The sequence below is a fragment of the Bacillus rossius genome, chromosome 1 (assembly GCF_032445375.1).
Source record: "Bacillus rossius redtenbacheri isolate Brsri chromosome 1, Brsri_v3, whole genome shotgun sequence".
In the NCBI taxonomy this organism is placed as follows: Eukaryota; Metazoa; Arthropoda; class Insecta; order Phasmatodea; family Bacillidae; genus Bacillus; species Bacillus rossius.
The window spans coordinates 355,428,674-355,455,120 of NC_086330.1; the positions used below are offsets into that span (position 1 = coordinate 355,428,674).

Below are 26,447 nucleotides of genomic sequence, written 5' to 3' on the forward strand. Positions count from 1 at the left end.
AGCCATCTTCTATGATATTGATTACTATCAATTTTTCTCATTTCCATTCACATTTTATTCTTGAGTGTTAGAAATACATGTAACACAATGTAAGCACCTACTTTTAAGAATCACAGTATCTATATAAATAAAAATTTACATGTTCCTCATTCTAAATCTTAAATCTCCGAAAGTTCTTCACTGATTGCTTTGAAATTTTGACACATTGGATTCACCTGTCACATCTGTGACAGGTAAAAATATAGATGGATAAAACATAGATTTTTATATTTTAATTGCTATAGTGTGACATAGAGAGAGATATATATGTACAATAGAGAAGGGATAGAGAGATTTAGAGGGAAATATAGATATACATAGAGAGTGATATAGAGAATTAGAGAGTGTTAGAGAGATGCTTTGTATATGTGATCCTACTTCAAACAAATTAAAACAAAATAATTAATGAAGCATTGCAAAGCTTGTCAGGTATTAACTAGTCTGGAATAAACAATCACAGTACAGGTATATAATGGAATTTGCACATTTTCTGTGAGCCATTTGACATTGTAAATTTTTTCCATTAGATAAGTGAGCTAATTAGTTTCTAGTTTATCCCAAATTTGTTTAATGGAGGTTACAAAAAATTGTTTTTATGTTTATTCACTAAATAGCTATGACTTGCATACACTATTACTTTGACAACAGGGGGAATCATTCGAACCACTGGCCCTCTATGTCACTGAACTGCACACCTTATAAAGTATCTTAAGACTTAGTCTCACATGCCATGTTGTTTTTTTGATGTGTCACATCTTAGCTCCTGGTATACTGCATTTGGTGGGAGTATTTCGTGAATGTGACGGAAACGTGCAATAGTCCGTAGTGCGATGGAAACGTGTAATATGAAATGTTGTAGCGCGATGACCGAGTGGACTGTATATGGTAATGATTATAAATGCCATTATAATGCAAAAATTTAACCGTGAGGCTACACCATATAGTACTACTCACCGCCGTGATCGAACAAACGACTGGCATCCGGCTGGAAGTTCAGGGCTGCCAAAACTATCGGCAGATGATGCCGGATAACGGTTGCCACTGCGCAGCGGCGCGGGGAAATACAAATTTGAAGTATTCAGACAGACTTCTCAGAAGCACTGTCATCGCGTTGAGGTCTAATCAATGTCACTAACACAAAATTGCACGCACTAATATACACAGTCTGAACATGAAGTATGAATTTGAGTGAGGGGGAAAGTGATTCAATGATACGGATCGGCGTGGACGCTCACACTTGTTGTCGGTCGGCGGCAGACGTGGACGTGCTGACGCTGTGGACGGCCGTGCTGGCGCTCCTGCAGGACGACGCGGAGGCCGTGCGGGACGCTGCCGCGGACCTGGCCGGCGCGGTGCCGCCCTCCCCGGTGCCGCCCGCGCCGGTGGTGCCCCACAAGGCCCGGGAGCTGCTGGTGGACTGGTTCGTGACGGCCACGTGCGCGAGGGACCCCGTGGCCTGCTCGGTGGCGCTGCTGGCGTGGAGCCTGGCCGGCGCCGCGGGCGACGACCCGGCCGACCAGCCCGAGGTAGTCCTTCCTCGCTCGTACAAGCAGACAGACAGGGAGTGCACTAGACATCTGCGAATTGTGATTTTTCAGTTTGAATCAATTACAAATCGAATTTCAAAAAAATTCACGAGTTTCGAATTTTTTTCGAATCGAATTTGGGAATATTTATTAAAATAACATGATCATAAAATTTTTTTAACATACCACCTTTGAAAAACCTGTCACATAATACACAGTTTAAATCAAGTAACTAAAATTAAAGTGAGACTATTTTGAAGAAGCACAACCAGATTCCCAAAAATTAAAAAAAAAATTAAAACTTATAGGCCTGTGTCTATAAATCACTTCGCAAATCATTTCAAATTGTTATGGAGAAAGGTGAGTTCACCGACATGGTGCGGCAACAACAATTCTCTGCGACTGGTAACTATGTTGCCTACTGTAGAGAAAACTCTCTCACTTGCCACCTTATTTAGCATGTTTGACTTTCAAGGATAAAAATATTAATAATAATATCACAGCATAAGGAAGTGGTACAAAAGAAAAAAAATTGGTTGTCTGTAAAGTCGGTTTATGGACGATAGTTTTAAGTGACAACGTCATAACAAAACATTGATGAAATGATTGCATACTTTTATGAATAAAATTGAATCATTTTTATTGAATGACTTTTATACATGTTTGCTATTTAACTTCTTCCAATCTGTGTTATTCTGTTAAGGATAGGACGATGATAGGAAAAGTAGGAAACGAATGGGAGTGTTTCAAGTTTAATGTGCCTCGAAAAAGTCAAATCCATGGTTGTTCCAATCGAGTGGAAGAGAGATAGATGCGCCGCAAGCGTACAATGAGCGTAACGTGACACAGCGTAATGGGACAAGTTGCGTAACGGGACACTTTCGTGCATCCAGCCGGCATTCATAGATTATTAGACGTTGTCACGTCAAAAAAAAACAAACAAATTTACCGTTTTTATCGCGTAAGCATCGCACATTTTATTCTAAAATCATGTTTATAATTAGGGGTGAGACCGTGGGTTCACTCTTAGCTGAGTTTTGAAATAAACAAACACCGTCGTATCACTGCGCCGCGTCAGCAAATGATAGGCTGAATTCATCTTGCGCGCCAAGTACTAGTTGCAACATACAAACTTCAGTACATTCGGTGCTAATAAAATAACGGAGAAGTAATATAACAGGAAGCACCGTAGCACTTGGTTCAGCGTAGGTGGTTCATTTGCGAAGAAAAAACTATGCACTTTACGCCTAATAGCCGACTTCACAAAATCATCACAAGTTTTGATAACAGGATACTCAAGTTTCCTTTTATCCCTGGAGTTGTTAAATGTCCCAGTGTCCTGTAATTCTTTCCTTGCACGAAGCACACTGCTCTTCGAAACACTCATAAATTTTGCAGTTAAACTCGCGATATCGTTTACACGACAATCCGGATATTTGTCTGAAAATGTTTTAAAAACATTCAACACAATAGTTTTCTATGCACTTTTCAAAGGCTTTCCCGTTCTGTGCTTTACGAAACCTTGTCCGACGTCAGCCATAACAAACCGTGCGCGCGCGAATCCGAAATACAACTGTTGCGCCGGGTATCAACTGTACACTGTACACACGGCGTCTGCTAACATAATTGGAAGTAAATACTTGCTGACACATTAAACTGTATTGGATATTAAATTAATGGTGAAACGCTATAATGCTGTATAACCACAATTGTTATAAAAAAGGCAGTGTAAAAATACTTTACAAATAGTACGTAACCAAGGAACTATTTCTTGGGCACGAATAATGTGCGCGGCGGACGGCAGCCAATGAAAATGTTTGTTTACAAGAGGCTTTGTTTATTCCAAAACTCAAGAGGGAATGGAGAATACTATTATGCAAAAAAAAAAAGTAAAGTAATCCATAAAAACAAAACCTATTCATGGAAAGTACGTTTTTTTTAAAAAGTAGACTTTGCGAAAGCATGCAAAATAATTTAAATTAATGAGTGATGCAATAAAACCATTTTATTCAACGTAAAAGAAACCCGTAACAAAAACGTGATTTGTAACTATACGCATAACGATTGTGCGGGTTAACTCGGTTATTGACAGAGTGCATGCAGTCTGTGAGCTATCAATTTCAATTTTCGACTACGTGCGCGCGCTCTATACGGGAATACAGGAATCAACACAACCTAACTGGTGCTGTTTACGTTTTTATAAGCTGTATAAAGCGACTCCCGAGACGTTAAAGATGAAGTTTTTAACTTTTAAAAACGTCTTTAAACACGATTTACACATCAGATTACTTTGTAATAGGATTAATTAAGTTAGTAAGCAGTTTTATCAGAACGAACGGCGTAAACTGCGTAAAGCAATAGGCGGGTTGTAAACAACGGGAATTCATTGCATTACATCAAATGAGGTTAAAACAGGACAGAAATAAAATGGTTCAAATAACGTGAAAACGTAAATAACGGTAACGTAAATAAGGGGTTTTGATTTATAATTTTTTGTAAGTGAAAGATGTAATCGTCCATTTACATTTCTTTTAAAATTGGGGGAGGGGGATGTCAAGTCGAATTATTGTAAAATGAATTTGATTCGAATTTACGAATCAAATTTCAAAACATTCGAACTCGAATTCGGAAATTTCGAATATTCGCAGAACCCTAGAGTGCACGGAGAAGCAGGGGGAACTCGGGAAATCAAAAACGACCGCCACGAAAACCTGGAAAACACGGAAATGAACGGTGAACGTAACTAGACTCTGTTCCACCCGGGGCAAGAATTTGTTTTTTTTTTTTCAAACCAACCAAACCAAAACCTCTTCAGACAACGCCTCATATTACCACCCGTATTTTTGATTCAACTTGGGTGGTGAGTGAATAGATTTTCAGTCAGTTTTTTTAAATACATTGCAAGTTGAATAGTACACCACAGTTTATCTGCCCTCCGACAATTTTTTATTTTTTTTTTTTTGTGTTCTAACCGTACGATATCCAAGTAAATTTCTATAGTAAACATTACTATGCCAATTTAGTGCTCCTCCCCAATTGTGGCGCCCGGGGGCACAAGCTGTGCCTAGTTTTGTCCCTCGAAATTAACAAAATTTTAGTTACCAAACTGGATAAGTAATTTTTGTAATGTTAGTGTGTTCCTTTGATGTTTTCAAACCAGATTGTAATTCAATCACAAGTTCATGTGCATTATAAAAGCCATCAGTTTTCAAAATTAACTAAATGAAGAGAAACAATGGACAATCACTGCATTGATTTAATTATTTGAAGCCTTTTCAAATGTTGATAGTTGTTCACATGATCGTAGTCAGTAATGTAGTGTTTCAAAGTTTAATAAAATATACGTATTGGTTTTATGTTACAGACTAACAACATTGTTTACGTAACATTGATGGAAATGGTAACTTTGCAAATTGTATATTAGGCTTCAAAAAATTTTGTTGTTATTTTGACATTTTATGTATGGTTTGAATGTGTTTAGATAAGTATTTGTATTTAAATTAGAATTTTAGAATGTTATCTTGCAAAATTGATCAATGGGACAGGGAAAAAGGTTTGTTTGAACAGGGAAAATAGGGAAGGTGAGGAAAATTGTCTAGATATATAGTGTTGGAACACTACTTAATAAATTTGTGCGCAATTGTAATTTATTTACAGTAAGACTCTATTGAGTATTATTTCACGAGACTAAAATATTCATGTTCATTAACCAGGAAAAAAATCATAAAAGATTTCATTTACATTATGCTTAAAGTTTCATTCCAAAAAATTTTGAACTTTTGAGGCTTGAAAACTTCTTTGGTGGGAACATTTTTAAAGGGTTTCACTGTATTTTTGGGAAGCGGGAAACGTGGCAGAAGCCTGGCCTAGCCCTTCTGATATACAATTAATTTTTATACATAGTTTACATCCAGGTTGGAATGGCCTATTCCTTCTTCCATTTCCTTTAATTGTGGTCATCCTGTGTATTATTTTGCTGTTGAAATGAAATGTAAATTCAAAAAAAAATATTGAAATATTTGTTGGAGAAGGTTATGCACAGGGATAAGATTATGTGCTGAATTTTGATTAAACTGAAATACATAACACCAAAAAGTATGTTGATGCACCATATAATACCAAAATTGAATTTAATACTGAAATAAAATTCAAATCCTGAAATTAACTAGCTTTTTAACATAACTTTGTGTATATTGCAAATAATTAATCTTTGAATATATTGAATTTAATGAATTTAATTTATTCAGTATGGAGTTTGTACCAAAATGTATCATTTAAATGGATTGGAAGAGTATATCTTACTTTGTTTAAGCTTGCATCTATTTTAGTAACTCATTTTTACATTCCTAACATTGGTAAAATTTTCAAAAACACAAATGTGTGGCAATTTATTTTTATTCCAAATAGTTATGACTTTGACATAATCATTACAATTTATTTCTTTGTAAAAGTGCAGCAAGTATCAGTCATAATGGCATTATTTTGGCAATACATGCATAAAGAGAATCATCGTTTTGAACAATACACTATCTTTGTGAATAAAAAAATTCATATAAAAAACTAGGAATGGGATTTTCGAATCTTGGATTCGTCGAATATACCGAATCCTATGGATTCGAGGATTCGTAGGATCCGAGGTGGGATTCAAGGTGGGTTTTTAAGAGATTTAGGTAGTAATTGAAAATTGTAGTGCTGGGCGAAGTTTGAAAATTTCGAACCGAACCGAATCCTTACGTTCGGTTCGAAACCTCTTAAAATATATTCGAAAAACCGAACGTTCGTTTAAAAAAAAATTACATTTTTATAATTTTCTAACCCCCATTTGAGACCATTCACAAAACATCACAACAAAATTCCATTACTTGTAATATTCCGACTTTTATCGCATAATCGTCGCCTCAACAGTTTAAAGCGCAGACAAAATAATAATAAAAAAAATTATTAATCGTCGCATAACTCTCATAGCATTTTTTCATATAGGCGCGCTTTGTTTTTTGTTTACTTTAGAGAATTTTGTCGTTTCTCGTACTACGTAATATAAACTATCGTACAAATGCCAAATGTATTGTATATTATACCTTTAACTATAGTGCGTGTACGAGAAGTGTTGTAGAATCACAAAAGATTGCGTACCCCATACGTTAAACTAAAGCGCATGTACGAGAACTCTCGTATTTCGGCAAAACTAACGTGATCAAGTTAACACAAGACAAATGCGGTAGGAAATGATTACGTAAATTACGTATTTTAAATTACTGGAATGTATTTATTTTCTTTGGCCTTTTTGGTTATAACAGTCAGGTACTGAAAATATTAATTTAATCTTGTGTATTAAAAGTACTGGTCCAGTAAATTTTACAGTACGGTACTAAGTTGACTATCGTAGTCGCGGCAGCCATCATTATTTCTCGTGTTTTCTAGAGGTGTAAAAGTAACGAAAAAATGTGTACCCGTATGTATTCGTTACTATAACAATTAGTACTCGTTACTTTCGTATCGTTACTCGTTACTTCTGATACCGTATAACATGGCACATGGTAACAGCAACGAATCGAGTCGTATTTCGTACGCGTACAGTATGACATCGCGTAAATAAAAATAAATCGAATATAAACAATTAAAAATATTTGATGATTAACAGCTTTTGTTAACCAAGAAACAATTAACTCTCATTAGAGCGGCTTTATTATAATATATCTTTTAAGATAAGAACATAAAACGTGAAAATACGCGATTATAAAAAACAAAAACATACATATTTATAATTTGTAAAAAATACTTTCTTACGTTGTTTCTGTTCGAATCTAAAACTTTGTCTACACACACAATACCTTTAATAAACAGTAAAAAACTTGGACGACGAATTTCCAAATTATACTTTTATTAATAAACAAACATCGTTCTTTGTAACGAATACGCGCGCGCATGCGTGAAACATACGAAAGATGCGAGTAACGAAATGCATTCGTGTGTAACGTTTCGTTACTCGTTACTAGATGCCGCACCCGTTACTCAGTAACGAATACATACGGTTTGCTACAGCTCTAGTGTTTTCTTTTTTCCGACGCAAATTTTTATAACCACACTGACTTACGTTACGATTACAATATTATTGTTCTTGAGGTGATTTGCGATGAGCAGGCTTACGTCGTTTAAGTTTTCCAAATGGAGAAAAGATAATGACGACCCAGATGACCCAGAACCACCCCAAAAAATGTCTAAAGTTTCTTCTGACGAGCAGCATTCTTCCAAGAAAACAGCAACTGCAGTCAGCGGGTTTTGTAATGTAGATAGGTAACTTAATTCACATTCGACTTTTTTTTAATGTCCTATTAAAAAGTTTTACTTTTTAAAAATGTTAGGTTATGTCTACCACAAAAATATGTTATGTGGCCTTATGCTGAATGTTCGTCATCTTTATAATCTTATATTTTTTTTTAATGAAGGTTAGTGTACACTGAAAAAGGAAGATAGTTTTTTTTTTTAAATTTAGATGGAACTTCTTCATGAATTAAAAGTATATATATATATATATATATATAATATACATATAAAGAAATTAAATGCAAAATGATTTTCTCTAAACTGTTTTCTTTCCTTCATTATTTATTGCATAAACTTTACTTATAAAATGTTTTGCAATGTTTTAATAAAGCTAAGTTATATAATGTTTTAATTTTACATATGGCTGGAGAACCTTTCTTTCTCACCATTCAGTTAAAGACCGAAATGTTGGTGGTCGGTTCATTTTAATTCAAAACAATTATTTCTGTATGAGGTTCGGTTCAAAATTTTTTTGCTATGGTTCGATTCAATTCGGTTCGAAACCAGAGAACTGAGGTTCACCCAGCTCTAGAAAGTTGTATACCTAAACTGTATTATAAAGGTAAAGGAAATAGCACAAACATAAGATAAACTACGCTGCATTTTGTCAATTAGCATCATTTCCAACCTTCAATAATATAACATTGCAGAAAAAACGTAACTTTTTTTAAATGGTGTCTGTTATACAAACGTATTTTATTGAAAACATAGGAAGGATTAATTTAACAGAGAATTAGACAGATGCAAACTTATGTGTGTGGTTTTTGAGGTTATTTGTCTCTATTTTATATCAGGTGTATACACTATGCACTTATTTTACAATTTTATGAATACACATGATTTTTTTTATTACATAGGCCTATGTAATTTTTTAAAATAAATGTGTGATTTTTTTTAATAACATGAGTGAAGTTTAGTGTGGGACTGGGATTCGAGATTCGATGACAAACACTGAGGATTCGAACAAGGATTCGGATTACACCAAAATGTGGATTCGTCCCATCCCTATAAAAAACATATTAACACCAAAATCTCTTGTTTTGAAAACAAAATTAGCTTAAATATAAAAACATTAAATCTCGCCCAATAATGCAAAGATAGTCCACTTTCGACTGTTTTCTTTACGACTAACGTGAGCCGCATTCAGAGCTTGTTTTATTTCTGAGAAGTGCCAACAAAACTGCGAGAAACCTGTATTATGGGTGTTTACCTGTCTATACCCGTATTATGGGTATTTACCCGTATTATGGATATTTACCCATATCATGGGTGTTTACCCGTATATACCAGTATTATGGGTGTTTACCCGCATTACGGGTGTTTACCTGCATATGCCGGTATAATGGGTGTTTACCCGCATGTACGGGAGTTTACCCATAAGTACAGAAGTTTGCCAACTTACGGAAGTTTGCCGGACTTACGGAAGTTTACCCGACTTACGGAAGTTTGCCCAACTTACATAAGTTTACCCGAATGTTCCCGAATTTACCTTAGCCTAACCTAACCTAACCTAACCTAACCTAACCTAACCTAACCTAACCTAACCTAACCTAACCTTACCTAACCTAACCTAACCTAACCTAACTTAAGTAATGTAATGTACTGTAACGGTGACGCTGTGCAGGAGCGAGTGTTCGACAAGGGGGAGATGAACACGTTCGCGGAGGAGGTGACGGTGACGGACCTGTGCTGCCAGCACCTGTCCCGCGTGGTGGAGCGGTGCGGGGTGGAGACCCCGGTGGCCCCCCGGCTGGTGCGGTGGTTCCGTAGCACGGGTCTCGGGGAGGACGGGGTCGGGTACGAGGAGGAGGGGGCAGGGGCGCCGGCGTGCCTGGGCGGCCTCGTGCGGCTGGCGCAGGGCCGGCTGCTGGCCGCGGAGCCCCGGGGCGACCGCACCTTCCACTTCCTCGTCCCGGGCCAGAAGGCCGTCTTCCTGTCCGTCTTCAAGGTCAGGAGGGTGGTGGAGGCCATGCTGGCTGCGCTGGCGTGATGCGACCACCCCGCCCCGGCTTCCCATCTCGACTATTCATTTTAATGCCAGTCTTCTAGAGCAGCGGTTCCCAAACGGTGGGTCGCGACCCACTAGTGTGTCGCGGAAGGGTTACAGGTGGGTCGCGACTCGATCCTAAAACTATCAGAAACCATCGAATAAACCATCAGAAAAGATAAGAAATATCGAAACAAATCAAATTGTGTCCAAAAACATATTTATTGTTAAATAAGTAACTATTTTGCTACAAGGTGCTTTTATTTTGTCAACCATTTTCGAATTAGAACACAAATTGTTTATCAATAATCATTCTGTACCTTAAAAGAGCATATATATATATATAGGTATATAAGCAATATTTGATGGTAAATAATATATACATAAGGTAGGGACATACAAAGAAGTTTTTTTACTCCACCATGTACTGATAGACCGTGGAGGTATTCCGATAAGGAAAGGTGGGTCGCCAGCCAAAACATTTTGGAAACCACTGTTCTAGAGTATTTTAAAAATTATGATTACTTTTGACTATGACCATTTTAGTTTACCAAATATGTTCCAGGGTAGTTTCATTATGATAAAGTTTCATTTGACACACCAGTATGTTTGGTAATGTGTGTGAAAGTTGACTATTATGCTGGTTTATGTTGCTACACGTAGGTCCACCGTCTGACAAGACTTCGGTTCACCGAGTTTAAACATGTTCATGCAATGCGACTTCCATTCCGTTCACGAAAATACCCCTACCAAATGCTGTATACTGAGAACTAAAATTTTCAGAGCAGCAATATAGCATTGGAAAACTAGCAATACCATAAATGTAGGGTAGTTTATGATAAAGTACAACATTCCTAAGTTGGAAAAGAAGTAAACATTATTTTTATCATCTTATTCGTGGTGGTTTTAGATGTTGTATGCATTATTTCAACTTACTGAATTTTGTATGTTTGTGTCAATTCCTTGGTACAAACGTTTTCTTGATACATATTTGGTAAGTCTGCTTATATATGATTATAACCTGTACTGATGGGACTGCTTTTGTAGTCTTGTTTGATTGCATCTCTCTATGAATAACTTCTCTTTAACAAACAAAAAAAAAATAGTTCATCAGTTTGATTTTGTAAAGGTTTTATTGTTTAACCTTGTACAAAGATTTATTAACTCGAATTTTTAAAGTAAAGATGTGATTGTAAATTTTTTTTTGTTTGTGAAAGAAGTATATCTCGAGTAGTAAATTAAAAGGTTAATGATTTCATAATTTTATTAGTAACATTTTTCTTTGCAGTTTGATAATTTTTTTTTATGTATACAAATATTTGTAATTTTTGATTTTCAGTCCGTTGTCGTGGAGGAATGTTGTATTTTTATTACATTTTGTAAAATTGTGTTTAGCATTTTCATATTTACTGGCCTTGGATTGTGCAATTGTGAAAGTTAGTTTTGCATAGTATGTATTAACCCACCTGTCTTATTGCTAGTTTTAGTACTATTATGCAAACAAATATACAATGGTTTTAAATTTAATTTGTTATTTCTACAGCAAATAAAGATTAAGTTTTTGAGACTACAAATATAGTTAAGTTTTCATTCTTATACCATATTGAGCTTTGCCATGATTTGTATTGATTTTTTAATAATTGAGGGTGGTAAATAATTTTTTATAGATTTTCAATGGGCCATGTTTATTAACCATTAATGTTTGGTACCTTTCATAATACTTTACTGCATTCAGTTTGATAGCGGCACCATAATTAATGCTATGCACTTTTGCATTTCAGTATTTCATTGTATTCCAATTTTGACAAAGTTACTTCTTAACTGAAACTCTTGATGTAAATGAAGAGCATGTAACATATAAGTCAATAAATGCCAATTATCTTAAGGTAACAAGTATTTAATAACACCGGAAATGTTTTTTTGTATTATTAGGCTATTGCATTGATAAACATTAAAAATATTAGTCAGACTTATTTTTCATAAATTTCTTTCTTTCAACCAACAGTTTGTCACTCACTAGTTTTAGGAGACAAAGCTGTGTTTGCTGAATGAAGAAGTATTGATTTACCATTAGAAACATTTTACACTTGCAAAAAATAATATTTTTTTTTTGACTTTAATACTAGCTTTTTCATATTCAAGTACAAATAGTGGTTGTGTGTTTGTAAAAAAAATTACCTTTGATTTTCCTGATGATAATTGAATAATACAAAAAAAAATTGTTAAACATTTTTTTAAGAATTCTAAAATAAAATTGAAACTATTTCAAATATAGAAAGAATTATTATGTATTTACTCTTTACTTGCTTTGTTTGTAGTCAGCTTTCAGATTATCTCTTAAATTTTACATTAATAAAATTTTGTACTATTAGTGCAAACAAGTTAAGTGATGAAATGTGTTTTCATTATTTAATCTTCATAGTATTTTAAAGAATTATATGTATTTATTTCTGTTGTGAAATTTTAATTTTAAGTGATATTTCTGTTGCTAGTCATTTATCAGTTTGTTTTGCAAGTAATGCAAGTATTCAATGCTAATTAAATCCCATGGGCTTATTTAAATGGTTATTAAAATCTGTTAACATTTTTTAGATAATATTTAGTATTTTTTAGGAAATAATTATTTATAAATTACAAAAAAAGAACATTACTTTATTTTCTCTTTTGCAAATTAGGAGTGTATTCTTTTAAGTTTCATACTCATTGCATGGGAAGAGTCTGTGGTTCATTCCATACCCGTGATATGAGACATTCGTATTTATGAACACCATGTTAGTGTCAGAGTGGTCCAAACTTCGTCTTCTAAAATTTTGGATTTTGCTACATAATTTTAAATCTAAACGTACTTAGCAACATGCCATACTTATAATTATTTTAAAATTGTAATTTTATAGGATCTTGGTATTTTCATCAAAATAACTTATATTTGGAGTGTAGTGTTCATATAAATTCAAACTGTCAAACAAAATTCCAAACCATTTTGAAACTTATAAATTTAACTCACTGTTTAATGAGTTTACATGCATTTTTTTTAAATTTTAATTACGGTAAAAGCTCTTTGGTCTGATACATTCAGTACCACGGCCATGCCTGATTAGAGATTTTGCGGGATAATAGAACGTCAATATGGTTTTAATGGGATTATTCAAGAAAAATTAGTGTACTTTAGAGTGCTATTTAAAACCAGTTATCATAAACTGCTTTTAGGCAAAAAAAAAAATACACATGAGTGGTCAAAGTCAAAAAATGTTCTTATCACCCCTGACAATTCTGAATGTGAGCTGTTAGATTGGTGTCAGATTACAGAGTGTACCGAATCACAGATTGCTGGTTTATATAGTGCTGACTGTACTTGCGATAACAGATTTTCACTTGCGGGAAATGTGGAGGAGCTTGTGGGCTTTCTTGGAGTTTTCCTGCTTCTTTCACGAGTGAATTCCTTCACCACTCTTATCACGCTTTACCCCCCATCTGTCTCTCATGACTTCGGGATGTTGAACCCTATTCCATACTTTAAGTTTGCTGGCAGTCCTACAAAATGAGTGTTGCTGGATATATTTTGACGTACCCAAAGACCAAGTCATGTGCTGAAATTGGGTTATGGTACATATGAAATACTATTAAGCTCAATTAAACCATTTTTCACAAAATACTTAAAAAAAAAATGCATTGTGCTTTTCAAAAAAAAAAAAAAAAAACAATTATTCTAAAACAGTGGTTCTCAAATTTTTGAATTAGGGCACATTTCAAATCCTGCAAATAATTATAAGTGCACCATATACAAATTTCTGAGAAATATGTTTAAAATATGAAGTCAAATATTAAGGAAAAAATTTAATGAAACATACCTGAAGTTTATTTAGCCTTGTTTACAAATAGTAAATCGCAACTACAGTATCGTACTGAAATAAATCACTATCTGAGCAAAACCTGTACAGTCATTCAAATAACACATACGTACATAATAATGTAATGTTAAGTAGTGTTAACTAAAAGGGGGGCATATATATACTGAAATGGTAAAATATATGTAGTAACAATAATTTTTTTTTCTGAACACATATTTCTTTGGTATATCACAGGGCACACTTGGAAGTCACTTACAGAGGGACTGATCTTAAAGAAAAATTACAAAATGTTATTTTAGGTATGTTTTAAGTATTTAAACATGGAAAAATTACAGAATCACACAGTACAAAGACGTTTACGTTCTCTTTCTCTAATAGACACACTCTTCTGTTTACTATAAACAGTGTGGTTTTTGTTTGAAAGTGATATTGTGAAAAATGGCTGAATTGTGCCAAATATAATTTAGCGTGTAAATTCCCATCCTGGCACATGATTGGGTGTACAGGTTGGCAGGACTGTTATGCTCTGACGAACCTCCTCTAACCAGTTACGTGCGTGCATACAAATCAATAAGGAATTCGGAAGGCTTACTGCATAAGAATCTTTAATTTTGTTTTATAAAAAGTTTTTTTTCTTTGTGATAATAAAGGAAATAACCATCCAGCGTTCCCAAGTCTCTTTGCTGATGAGGATAATTGCACTTAAAGATTTAAAGTTGCGTAGTTCGTAAAGAAAAAGTTGACACTTCATCTGGGCCATAATGAGAAAAGGTTTTGTTTAGCAAAAAAAAAAAGTATCCATCAAGAGATCTTTTTGGCATAACCAGAATGGTAGAATTATGCTTGCTTATTTTGTTTCGTGCAAGTTGGTAATATTTTATGTGTACTTGTAAATTGAATGTTTCAATGCACAGTGTATATGTTATCAGTTGACTATGTGCCATTCAGCAATGCTGAAAGACTGATTTCATATAAAATGCTATCATAAACAACTTAAAATGTGTTTGTGTGCTTGTATGTATCATATGTGACGTCCATGTGGTAATTAAGTGTTTGGATGTCAGCTAGTATGCAGTTTTATATACAATTGTGTGTGATTATTCATGTGTAATGTCCTAGTTATTTATCTCTATGTAAACTTGACACTGTGATTTTCATCTTTAAAATATTTCTAAATGTAGTTTTGATGTGTTCGTGAAAGTATTGACAATATTTTGAGAGTGATAATAAACAGAAGTAATTTTGGTGTGATCAGTTATGACATAAATTCTAATTTTGGAAATTGGGACAAGCTCTTTTGATTACAGCTTCGATTGGCTTATTTACTGATTGTAGTACTAATAGTAAATGCTTATTCAGCAACTTTAAAGGTAATGGTCGTTAGTGAAATTAAAGTAATATTAATATTTATATTTGAATATTTTTCACTAAAGTAAATTTTTGTAAAAATAAGAATTTTTGTCATGTAAGGTAAAATAAAATACTCACATAAATATTTTTATTATTTTTTAATTGTGTTGTGTGATGATTATTCAATATAAAAGTGTAAATAAATTGTGGAATTTGCTAAAGCTACTTACTTTAAATCTCACTTTTCCAGTACCAATATAAAAAGAAATGTAAGTAACATTTTCATTTCACTCTGTTGGTTTTCGTGTAATGTTGTTACACTGCTGTAGTTAAATTACCTCAGACCTTGCTGTGCCAAATGGCATACTGTTTCTGATATGGCTATTGTGTGAACCTTTCTATGAAAAATTTCTCAGAAGGCTTCGTCGAAACACCATTGAGAAAACATATTAATTAATCATCTTGTGTATGCAGCAAAGTGTTTTTCAAACAATGTAATACCACAAAATGATTTGGGGAATTCTGTGGACAAACAGTTCAATTTTTGGATTGAAAAAAAAAATTGAATTCATACCAAAAATTTTATTTGCAAGGGTATAATAATTAATTTCAGATAGTATTGTAGACTCTGTGCTCATTTATTTAGTCTTTCATAGCATGAAAATGATTCTTTGAACATAAAAGTGGTATATCATAAAAGAAGCTAACTTTTCTGCTTCAAAAGCAGACAAAACTTTGTGACTTTTTTTTAATACAAAATACTTTGATTCTTTAATCATTACACTTTCTGTCTGAGACAGATTACAAGATATCATCTGACATTTCTTATGTTGACTGCCGAAAATTTTCTGGTGAACTATATTGAAAAATTTTAAAATTTAAAGCTGATAACAGAAAGAGTGCTTATTTATATATTGGTTACAATATATGCTACTTTTAAATAGTTAAAGAAGATGCACATAGGCAAACTATCTTTCTTTATAAACATTACAACTAACAACATTACAACATTAAATATTAAACCTCAAAGTACAAAAATAATTACTCACAGTTCATGCACACCACATTATGTAAAAATAAATTAATGCCAAATTTGCTATCAATGATCTACTTACCTAAGTGAACTATATTATAACTTGTCAGTGAAAAATATCCATTCAAAAGTGGCTCATTAACATACAAAAAATGTCAGCCAGTCTTACAGTAACCGCCAGTGATGAACTTCTAACCTCGGTAACAAACAAATTCTGGAATTCTCATGTTGTTCATGTTGTAAATAAATTTATAATATTAAACTCGGACACAAAATTTTATGTAGAATTCTTTAAAATAATGCCAAGCATGACATATATGTACTAATAAAAAAATATATTCGCTTTTCAAGAACATACCAAAATTTCTGACACTAACCAATAATGTACTTCCGCACCTGTCACTAGAATTTGCAGCTGGCAAATGTTGTTTGCCACCATCACATGCAGAAATCAGCACGAAAAACATGGAAATTGTAAACTGTTAGAAACTGCTCTGATAAAAGCGAAAAAGACTTGAAATTATCCTACACCCCAGATTTCGACCTGATTTTCGACAAGATTCACCAAACAGTTAATGCCATAAAGTTTCCGCACATGTTAGAAGTTATACTTTCATGGCATTACTAAAGAATGATCTGGAAACATTAAAAAAAATATGTTATAACACTAAGTATATGTTTGTATATTTGTTTGTGCTTAAATGACTGAAATCACTCGGAAAATACTTTGTACAAACAACCTTATTGAGCTGAGTCAACATTATTATTAGATAATATATTATTATGTTATCAAAAAAGTAAATTTTTTTTATGTGACAAGGTTTGAACCACATCAAAAATTTTACCTTGAGCTTTGCAAGTATGCACTCTACTGCTATGCTACCGAGCCTATTTGAATTTTACATTAAGAATAAGTATTATAATAATTATAATGCCAGTTATATTACATATTTTAAAACTTGTAATTATTCTTCACTCTGACTATTTTAGGTTACCAAGTATATTCCAGGGTAGTTTCACAGTCATAAAGTTTCATTTGGCACATCAATAGATTTGGTATGTTCCCTAATGCTTACGAAAGCGATTATATTATGGTTTATGTTGCTGCACACGGGTCAGCCATCTTGACGATTTTGGCACCGTGGTGACACATTTCCGTTCATTCAGCTACCATTTCATTTCACTAAATTACTCCTACCAGATTCTGTAGCCTGAGAGCTAAGATGTTTACACACAAAAACAATTGTTCCTTTCAGGAACAAAAGTCAAATGTTCTTTTACACATTTACCAATCGGTTGTAAGATTAATAAAGCAAATGTGTGTTGACCATTTACTCAATGTTTAGAGGGATAACGGTTTTTTGTAAAGTGATTTTCATGGAGGTTTCATGACGCCTTTGAATATATATACTGTATAGAAGTCGCCAGCCCAGGTTAAAATTTCTAATACGGTTTGAGGTAGTTGGTTAATTCACCGCCGCAATCGCCACCATCTCTAGGGCATCGACTTGTGGTGGTCCCTAGCGGACAAGTGTCGAACTCTTCAAACACCCCTTCCCCCTCCCGTTGAACGACCTTGAGCTGCAGTGAATGATAGGTGGGGGGTGCGAGGAATAACAGCGGGTGACAGTGCTGCGCTCTAACATGTAAATAACAACTAAGACGATACAGTGCGTTACGGCAGCGCACTGCAGCGGTGAAGTTCCCAAGCTGCTCATCATAAGTTTCTAAAAAACGTAGAGTAAATCCTATCCACTCGCAACTTCTATACAGTATATATATATTCAAAGATGACGCTAGATGTGTTGACTAGGAAATCACACATAAGCCTGGGAGGTAGGCATCAGGTACGCATGCACGAGCTGTACGTGGCGTACATTGGGACAGCATCGTGCATCTGGTGTTCTGCCGCGGTTTCGGAGAACCAATGTCTTAAACATTGCGAGACTACAGGATATGTGAAATGTGTCCGAAAAGTTCCGACATTTTCGAAAGTGTCCTGCTGCGTCAGAATTGCAGCATTTGCAGTCAGCGTGAAGATCACCGGTTTTAACATCTGGTTTAAAACTGTGTACATCATCTGTAAACAAATGCAAACATCACGTTACTTCAAAGTGTATTTTATCCTATACTCCTTAAGGGCCCTGCGTACCCGGGCACACATACGGTGTGCAGAGCTTCAGAAAAAATCTTGTGATTTGAAAACAGCTTAAGATATCTAAGTGAGGTCTGTTTATGAAAAGAATTAAGCATATGGTAAGGGCGAATGAGAAGTTATGTTTCTGTTTATTATTGAAGTGAAACTTCTAATGTGACTTCGAACAAGGTTGCATTAAACGTTTAACGCTACCATGGAGGGGGTATGAAAGCACTGTTGCATTAAACGTTCAACGCTCCTGGGGAGGGGGAATAGAAAGAGACAGAGCGAGAGTGAATGCGTGGCACTCGAACGCATGTGCGTAGTTTACCTGTTATAGGCCAGCGCGAGCGTTAGCAACGAGTAGCGTCCAATATTCCAACGCAAGAGGGAGAGAGAGAAAGATACACAAAGGTAGAAAGTAGGAGAGAGAAAGAGAGTGAGTCGGTAGATCCCAAGCACATGCGCGTGGTATTCTTGCTATGCAACGAAGTAAACAGTGAGCGTCGTGAAAACCAAAGGGGGAACTACCATTGATGCAGTTTTTGCAAGAAATATTGAATAAATAGAACTCAAACATTTCGTATCTTACTTTAGTTATCATAATCCCATTGTAAATGTTATAGATTTGGATATTTCTCCACTCGAAAATGATAATTAAAAGATGTGATCAATTGTGAATTGTAAGCAATGTTAATAAAGTTTGTCTTAAAGAAACAATATGATTTCACTAAAAATCAATTTCTACCCCTTCCTATTTTCATTTCCACATTACGAAGGTTCACTCCTTCCGCACGGAGGGACTCCACGCACAATTATTTTTTTAAATGTTTTTTTATGTGAGTGAAAAAGGGATGAAATATGTGTGTTCAGAATAATTTTTAAACGTGAAGAATACAGTACAGATTCTTTAATGCACTCAAGGGCTTTGCATTGAACTTTGATCTTCGTTTATCCATTGTATAATGTTATGGTTGCCGCCCAAATTTCATAGTTTGCTTTATGCACGACGAGAAGACTGCGCACGAGTTCAGAGTCTCGTGCTTAGAAACAATAACCTGCTAGAAACACCAGCAAGCATCGAACATATCATCCAGCGTAACTAACACAGACACCTCTGAAAAGGCGGGCACCTTAATAAGGACTGCTAAAGCTGAACAGTATGTGCTTCTTGTGAAGATTCCAAGTGCTGAGGACTATTTTGTAATGATTCCTATAATCATAGGGGGGCACTGAAGATGTGTTACCTCACAATAGTTGATTATAAAAATCAACTTAGAATCACTTCTATAAGTTTGGCACCGGACCAGGAACACTCTGTGTATTAATTTTGCAGAGTTGAATTAGTATTATGTACGTGCTTTTCCAAAATTCTTGCAGAAGGAACGTGCATCTTGAAAAACTTTCTTCTTTCACTATCAGAAATTTATAAACTCTATACGGATTGACCTTAATACATTTGGTTCATGCCTGCAGTATATATTTTTTACCTTATTGTCTGTCTGTTATTGGTAGACAAGATTTGATTGATTTTATTTCCAAGTCCATTTCGTTTTTAAAGCAGGAGATTACTGAATTATTGCTAGTATTTTTTTTTTTATAAAATCTGTTTAAAAGGATAATTTATTATTGAAAAAAATTGTTATTCAAATGTTCCATGACTCAAATTTCTCTAAAACAATGCTATATTGACTAATAACATGATGCACTTTTTCAATATAATAATTTGTAATAAGCATTTCTAACTTTTCTGAACAAATAAAATATGTGTGTAACTAATAACAGTTGTAAGATTAAAAATAATAACCTTTTACCAATCCTTTTTTTTTTTTAATTGTACAAACATCATGCTAAATAAATTACTTTGGTTGAAATTAACATTTAAAAGTTTAGGTATTTATCATTAGAGTTTAGTTTTGATTAAAAATGCTGATTAGTTTCATTATTTTATTTGGATTTTGGTACTTTGTGGTGTAAAAAAAAATTATTTTTAGTGTTATTTTCATTTTATTGCAATTCACCACAATCTTGTCCCTATTCATTATGGCAAGAAACATTTTTCCTCAGTGGACATAGCCATGATAACGCATCTGATGTATTTAAAAACATGCCATGTCAAAAAATATTTATTCTAACTGAAAGACTTTTTTTTATGCTATCTTCACGCAAAATATTTTTGTGTTAACTGATAATCAGTAATGATTATCTAAACTATTTGAATGGCTATCATTTTGGAATATAGTACCTAATGCCATGTGCAGGGAAATAGTTTTGTGAACGTTGTTTTGGTGGTGGATTCCATTCATGTCACATGCTATAACTACTATACATGAACAAATTGTGAGATACTAATTGTGACATAGTCAAGGAAAGAATATAGATATGTATATATATGTGTGTGTGTATATATACACATATACATACATATATATATGCCCTTGTGAAATTCAACTTTTTTTTTAAATTAATCTTATAGGTCAAGGTGCCAAAATGTTGGTCCAAAAAAATTTGAGAAATGCTATCATTTATTGCAATGAATGTAAAAAAAAAATCCTCTAATAAAATTCTGCTTATGCCTCTTGATACAGATAACTGTGAGAATGTTTGTCGCCAAGGAAACTAACGAGACAACCTGTCAGAAAGTGCATACAGGCTGTCTTCAAATTCATTAGCTGTAAACTAACTCATGTTTTGAGGTGTACTCCATAACACACTTAGGATATCTGCTGCAATAAGAATGTATTTTTGTAGGATAGAGATTGTAAGAAACTAGTCTCACAGTTAACTCACATAAGTAAAATTTTGTATAAAGTTTTCTGAAAAATGATACATAGGCATGTTGACATACGTGGAGAAGAAATAAACAAAAAATAGCTCCAAGACAAGAAATATAATGTTAATTAAAATTAAATGAAATTTTTTTACAAATGTCTAGTACTTAAAGGGTATGTTTATTTTATGAGTCAGGATTTTAATGTCATTAACTCACTTGCTGGAATGTGTTCCTTGAGATCTAAATATTTAAGTGAATTGTAATAATTTAAAGTAGGCTTGGAGAGGGAGTGTAATAATTTACAAATTATAGTTGTTATCATAAACTGGAAATATAATGTTCAGCTTTTAAAGTTTGACAGAAATTGTGAAGTTGAAAAAGATAGATCCAGTGAATGAATTAGGGATCAGCTTCTTGTCAATCAACATTGTGTCGTTACGAGGCAATGAGGGGAGATGAAATACGAGAAAACCAACCGGCTAACTAGGCTTCAGTGAATTCTGTTTTTTTTTTTCTCATTCAAATCTGGTTTTGAATCAAGTATAAAATTATTCACAAATATTTTTGTAAACAAATTTTAATGTTCAGGAAAACATTTTTTTCACTCTTCACTGGAGTGCGAGAAAAGAAAATTGATGCCATATATAGTAAAATGAAAGAGAAAAAAATTTGGCAATTCTTTTTCTTAAAGCAGTATTATTTTAAGTTTGAAAATTGTTTTGTTGATCTAATCATATAATTAAATAAAAATAGAGTACATATTTTTAATAATAATCACATATTATTTGTTATATAAAACCTATCCAAATTTGTCAATAACTCAGTTTAATACTTGTTACATATTTCATTTAATTTTTTTTGTGAGTTTCATTTTCGGGTATCTATTGGTAAAAAATATGAAAAAAATTATTAGGTCTGAATCAAATATTTTTCAAATACTCGCAAACCCCTACAACTAATTACAATGTCCACCACATTTAGATTTGTGAAAAATCCATATTCGCACAAACAGTAATCAAATCAGAATCAACTTGGTATCAGGCAAGTGATCATATCAGTCAAACATCATGGTCCTTTAATCAAATTCAAATACTGAGGTGAAGGTGAAGTTTATAGTCATAAATTTTTTAGGTAGATTTAAAAGAAAAACTATCTATTGTAGCCATTACCATGGTGCGACTTTCGGAAAATTTTTATAAAGTTTTTCGTTTCATGTTCTATAGACCCCAAAATCGCCGTCAACTCAGAAATGTGTGTGTGTCTATATATATGTGTATGTGTATACTTCCAAACTGATACATAAAATCTAGTAGCGGAAAATCTCGGTCGAGTTCATTAATGGGCAATATCCGACCAAAGGCGTAGACATGGAAAGGTTTTTTGAAAAACAGAAAAATTGCTGTAACTCCCATAATATGGAAAATATCACATCTGTTAGAACGTATTATAACTTGTAGGAGGAATACCAAAATCTTTTATCTAAAAACAATTTTGATATGACTAACCATAACTGCAAGGGGTTGAAAAAACAAGGGTTGGAGGACAAAAAAAATCAACTCACTTCATGGGAACAACATCGAAAATTTTTATCTAAAACTTTTGTCTGAAACAATTTTTGACTAGACGAACCATTGCTGCATTAGGTTGAAAATAAAAGGGTTAAAATTTAAAAATAAATCATAACTCCCTTAGTAAATACAGTAGTAATTCTGTTCAAAATGTTTATAAATCTTATAATTTTTATCTAAAACTTTGGCTGAAACAATTTATGATAAGAAACTATTGTTCCAGGGGGTTGAAAAAATAAAGGGGTAGAATATTATCAATTAATAATTTACTACCATGTACACTGTTAAATCAATCCTGTTTTATTATAAAAACTTTAATTATTATCTACAACTTTTGTCTGAAATAATTTATTACATGACCAACCATGCTGTAAGGGGTAAATAATCAAGGGTTGGAGGACAAAAAAATTAATTCATAACTTCCTTTGTAGGCATAAAATCAAATTTATAAAAATGTTGTATTAATCATAACTTTTATTCTAAAACTTTTGTCTGAAACCAATTTTTATAATATAAACCATTATTGCAAGGGGTTGATAAAACCTGGGGTTTGAATGAAAAAATAAATTAAATTTCCCTACCCGGTACACTATTAATCCATTTTTATTTTTGTTTAACTGTCTAATTATTGATTAAAACTACTCTTAAAAGAATTTTGGTTTACCCAACCATTACTGCAAGGGGTGGAAATAACAAGGTTTTTTTAATTAAGAAATAATCATTACTTTTTTGAAATAGATCTGCTATCATATACGTTATAATGCATCGTATGCAACCTAAACTTCATCTAAAACTTTGGCTGAAACAGGTTTTGATGAAACAAATTATTACTGTAAAATCATGGGATGAAATTTAAAAAAATTCAGAACTCTCTTAGTATCAATTTCATTTGAATTTATTTTAAAACATCTTAATATTATCTTAAACCTTGGTGCAAAGAAAATTTTTATATGACCACGTTATTATTGCAAGGGATGAAAAATAGTGTTTGAAGGTAAAAAAATTAAATAATTACCTTAGTTGGCATATAATATGACATTTTTTCTAAGCTATTCAATGCTGCGTGATAAACTATTGAATGCTGGATACATTGAGTTAAAAATATTCATAATATTTTCGCTGCATGGAAAATGGGCAAATATTTAATCAATCATTTTGTAATACTGGAGAAGATAAATATGTTATGTACATGAAGTTCTTAAAATGTTCCAGAAATTTATAGAAGTTTCCAAAATATTTCCAGAATAAATAGTTTCTTCGAAATCTACATATGCTTTGCAGTCTGCCAAATTTCTAAGATAGCAGTAAATGTGTGCTTAATATTGGTGGGGACTTAAATACTGTTGTTATTACTGCAGATAAAAGTTTAACATGTACTTATAACAAATTAAGCTTGCAACAGATTTTTCTTTTTAAACCAAATTAGTGTCTACAATGATTTCATGATTTTAATGTTTTTTTCTGCTTTTTCTATGTACTTAATTCATTAAGTTCACCTTAATGTGAATCCGTATATGTGCATTACATTATGTATATGAACAAAAAGTAAAATACAAAGCCAATTTTCTCAATAATGCTTTATTGTGGGCTTCATAATAATTTAATTACTACTAAACACCAAAAACTTTTGAATTGTATAGCTATTATATCATATTTTAATTTCAATGCAAATACAATACTTATAAAGCAGAAATATTACTTTAAAATATTAGATGCCGTTGAAAATTTTTTTTAATGTAATGCATTGAAAAAGTGGAAAAAAATAATAATATAAAAATTCGGATATGTGAACTGTGGTGAATTTGAGGTAACTGGTTTTAAATAAGAAGTTTAAATGGAACTCATATGTGTGAGAAAAAACATGCATATGCTAGGAATTTTATATAAAACGATTATTGCAAAATATAAATTCCATAAAATTATAGAGTTAAATTATTACAAATAATACTGAAACGTAAAAACTTATTTATGCAACTTTTAGAATTATAAACTTGAATTTTACAAATAAACTATACAAAACTTATTTTTCATGATGAATGTAAAATGTATTAGCAGATGAAAATATTTTATTTTTTATGTAACATTAAAATAATTACTTACATTTAATAATTTTTTGTGGTTACATTAGCTTAGCATATTCAGCGTCAAAATTTTAGATGTCACTACAGTGATGAAATCGTTTTTTTATGTTAAGTGTATGCATAGTGTAATATTTGAGACACAGTTTTCAGCATTAATCTGGAACGTTTACATGTTCGTGAAACGTGACAGTTTGAATTTGGCGGCATTCGAGATATCGTTAGTTAGATCGATCGAGTAGTTCGCGCTCCCACCGAAAGGTATCAGTACTGTCGGCAGTACTTGGCAGCTGCAGTGTGAAAGGAGTGGCGTGTGGTCTTTTCGTTTTTCGCTTTAAATTAAATAATTTACAGTGTTTTAAATGAGATTTTTAAAGGTGCGATGAATACATTATACATATAAGTAGTCGCTATTTAAATGTTTTATCGATTTCAAAAGTTTTCACATGTTTCACAGTCCGGTTTTTTTTTTTAAGTGTAAAATGATCTGTGCTTGTTACAAGTGACTGCATTGTAAAATATAATAGGCGCAACTGTATGGTTTAAATTCTTTATTTTATTGATTTGTCATAACGGACACCATACGGTGAACAGTTTTTATCAGACGATTTTAAATTTCGGAGCGGCGTTCAAGTTCAATGAATTTTTAAAATATTCGGGAGAACACCCTCCCCTTTGACCTAGATAACATCACATAACCTTACCCCGTTGCATGGTGTGTGGTCTCCAGGGGATAGACGATCTTTCAATTGGGACAGTAGTGAATATTTTGCTTACAATCCGTACTCGAAGTGCTGTGAAGATTCAACCCATCAATCATCACTTACGTCAAAGTCAGCTGGAATTAGCGGTAAGTTTTTTTTTTACCGATTGGTGTTTTTACTTGCAAGAATTTTTATTTTAAAAAATTAAATATCATTACGTTGATCAACAAATGAGTTAGCCTAGTTTTGTTTCAAGGGTACAATTTGCTTGTTTTCTTTTCATCTTTGAAGTTGAGAGCTTCGAATATCAGGCGTGGTTTATGAAGAAAAGCAAATTCTTTTACCCGGTTTCTCACGAAACCAATTAAATTTTTTTACTGGGTAATAGGTCTAAGTGACGTTTAACACGTTTTATTGAACAAACTATATATTTATTTTATATCTGAGAACTGGTTAAGGGTTATTAATGATCCCTCAACCGGCATTTCGTATTCAAGTAGCTAATATTTATGATATTTGACTAGGTATTAAATTGTTTTATGTTGTCATTTTTTTCTTATCAAACTGAATCACAAAGTATAAACGTTCGTCGTAATAAGTAATTTTGAGTGATGGTGACCGCTATTAAGCTACAGTTTTAACGCTGCCGGAAGTTATCAATGTGCTCTAATCTCCAATATAGGAAAGGAAGCAGGGGCGTAGCCAGGGGGGGGTTTTAGGGGTTCAAACCCCCCCCTTAGCACCAAATCTTTAATTAATTTCTTATCCATCACTCAAACAAATTTCATATTAAAATTAATAAAAATTTTACCAATACAATATTTAAATTTAAGTACCGAAAACTGCTAAAATAGCACTATTTTACACCTTAAAATCCAAATTTTCCCGGGGGAGGGCCCCCGAACCACCCGCTTTAATATGGGGGCGGGGGGGCCCCATGCTTCTTAACACCCCCCATACACAAATCCTGGCTACGCCACTGAAAGGAAGTAATTGCAAACGTTCTTTATAATCTACACTCATATTTTTTTTTGAAATCGGAACATAAATATTTATGTTACAGATATTTGTTAATTTTTA

At 33.2% G+C, this 26,447-nt stretch overlaps 1 protein-coding gene and 1 long non-coding RNA gene across 3 annotated transcripts in view; both read left to right on the forward strand.

Moving 5' to 3' along the window:
* Positions 1–15,295, forward strand: part of LOC134528266 (tRNA (32-2'-O)-methyltransferase regulator THADA) — a 38,272-nt gene extending 22,977 nt beyond the window's left edge. The window contains exons 9-10 of one of the 2 annotated variants that reach the window (XM_063361742.1): positions 1,344–1,565; positions 9,514–9,743. In XM_063361742.1, the coding sequence (XP_063217812.1) occupies positions 1,344–1,565; positions 9,514–9,659 (368 nt within the window). In that variant the 3' untranslated portion in view covers positions 9,660–9,743. Of the gene's footprint in view, positions 1–1,296; positions 1,566–9,513 lie in introns of both variants that reach the window. The other variant, XM_063361741.1, reaches the window with a different exon arrangement.
* A 9,631-nt stretch (positions 15,296–24,926) lies between these two features.
* LOC134530465 (uncharacterized) overlaps positions 24,927–26,447 on the forward strand; it is a 226,649-nt gene continuing 225,128 nt past the window's right edge. The window contains exon 1 of the long non-coding RNA XR_010074824.1: positions 24,927–25,513. This is a non-coding gene — a long non-coding RNA (uncharacterized LOC134530465). The remainder of the gene's footprint in view (positions 25,514–26,447) is intronic.